The sequence below is a fragment of the Microtus ochrogaster genome, unplaced genomic scaffold, assembly GCF_000317375.1.
Source record: "Microtus ochrogaster isolate Prairie Vole_2 unplaced genomic scaffold, MicOch1.0 UNK115, whole genome shotgun sequence".
NCBI classification, from domain to species: domain Eukaryota; kingdom Metazoa; phylum Chordata; class Mammalia; order Rodentia; family Cricetidae; genus Microtus; species Microtus ochrogaster.
This window is the reverse complement of record NW_004949213.1, coordinates 44,038-45,193: the sequence shown is the minus strand read 5'-3', so window position 1 is coordinate 45,193 and position 1,156 is coordinate 44,038. Positions and strand designations below refer to the sequence as shown.

At 47.6% G+C, this 1,156-nt stretch overlaps 1 protein-coding gene across 1 annotated transcript in view; it reads right to left on the bottom strand.

Annotated features, from left to right (window-relative positions):
* LOC101985597 (cytochrome P450 2B1-like) overlaps positions 1 to 1,156 on the bottom strand; it is a 23,725-nt gene that overhangs the window by 19,622 nt on the left and 2,947 nt on the right. The window contains exon 4 of the mRNA XM_005371604.1: positions 828 to 988. Coding sequence (XP_005371661.1) covers positions 828 to 988 — 161 coding nt within the window. The remainder of the gene's footprint in view (positions 1 to 827; positions 989 to 1,156) is intronic.

The following is a 1,156-nucleotide window of genomic DNA, read 5'->3' as shown; positions in this document are numbered from 1 at the left end:
GGCATGTGTCTGAGATCAACACCGTGGTCAACAGACAGACTGGTAGAACTAGAGGGAACACTGGCCTTGCATGGGATTTGGAAACTCAAAGTTCACTCAAGCAACACATCTTCTCCAATGAGGACACAAATCTTAATCCTTGCAAACAGCTCTTCAAGCATGCAAATACACTACCCTATGTGGGCCAATCTCACTCAACCAACTCATGCCCCTAGGTTCCCATTAGGGATAAGCACACAAAACACACACATAAATATACACATCTCTCTCATATGTATACACATGCATGCTTCTGAGCTTTATCTCTAAATCTGCCTCTCACACTGGCCTTGCACTCTGTGTCTCCATTTTCCTCTCCTCTGCTCTCTCTCCCAATACCCTGTGCTGAATTGTCATTGTGTGTTTTAATTTGGGGTTTTGCTTATGCATACAAGGTCCCATACTTGCCTGAGTGGCCTTCAACTCAGTATTGCAAAGGATCACCCTGAATTTATCATCTCTCTGCCTCCATGTTCTGGAATTGCATGAGTGGTGTGCCACCACACCCAGGAAGTGCAATGAGGACCTCATGCATGAAAATCAAGTCCTCTACCCTCAGGGCTACAGCTGCAGCACCCACATCACCATTTCCTGCAGGTGTGAATGACTGTATTTCTGCATTTACATCTCTGCCCTGCTCCCCATCCTATCTCCCACCTGCTTGCAACCTGTTTGCCTCTCAAAGTAGTCTCTGTCTTTCTACAACCCTAAGATATTCCTTTTTTTTACCCACCTAGCAGTGTCTTCTTTCCTCTGCCTTGGATGCTCCTCTCTTCCCACCTACTGACCTGGCTGGAGAATGAGCTGATGAGTAAGAAGGTCTGATAGAACAGGTCCAGCAGGCGCAGGAACTGGCGGTCTTTGTAATCAAAGCGCTCACCAAAGACAATGGAGCAGATGATGTTGGCTGTGATGCACTGGAAGAGGAAGGTGGGGTCCAAGGGTGCACCTGGAGGAGAATGCAGGACAAGAGACGGGAGATATAGAACCACGGAACATTTGCCTTCAGCCCCATCTCTGTAAAGCTGAACCCCTCTCTCACCACTCAATGAACAGGAACAGCTGCTACCACATTTGCACATAAGATGCCCATATGAGTCTGCACTCAGAGATGCAC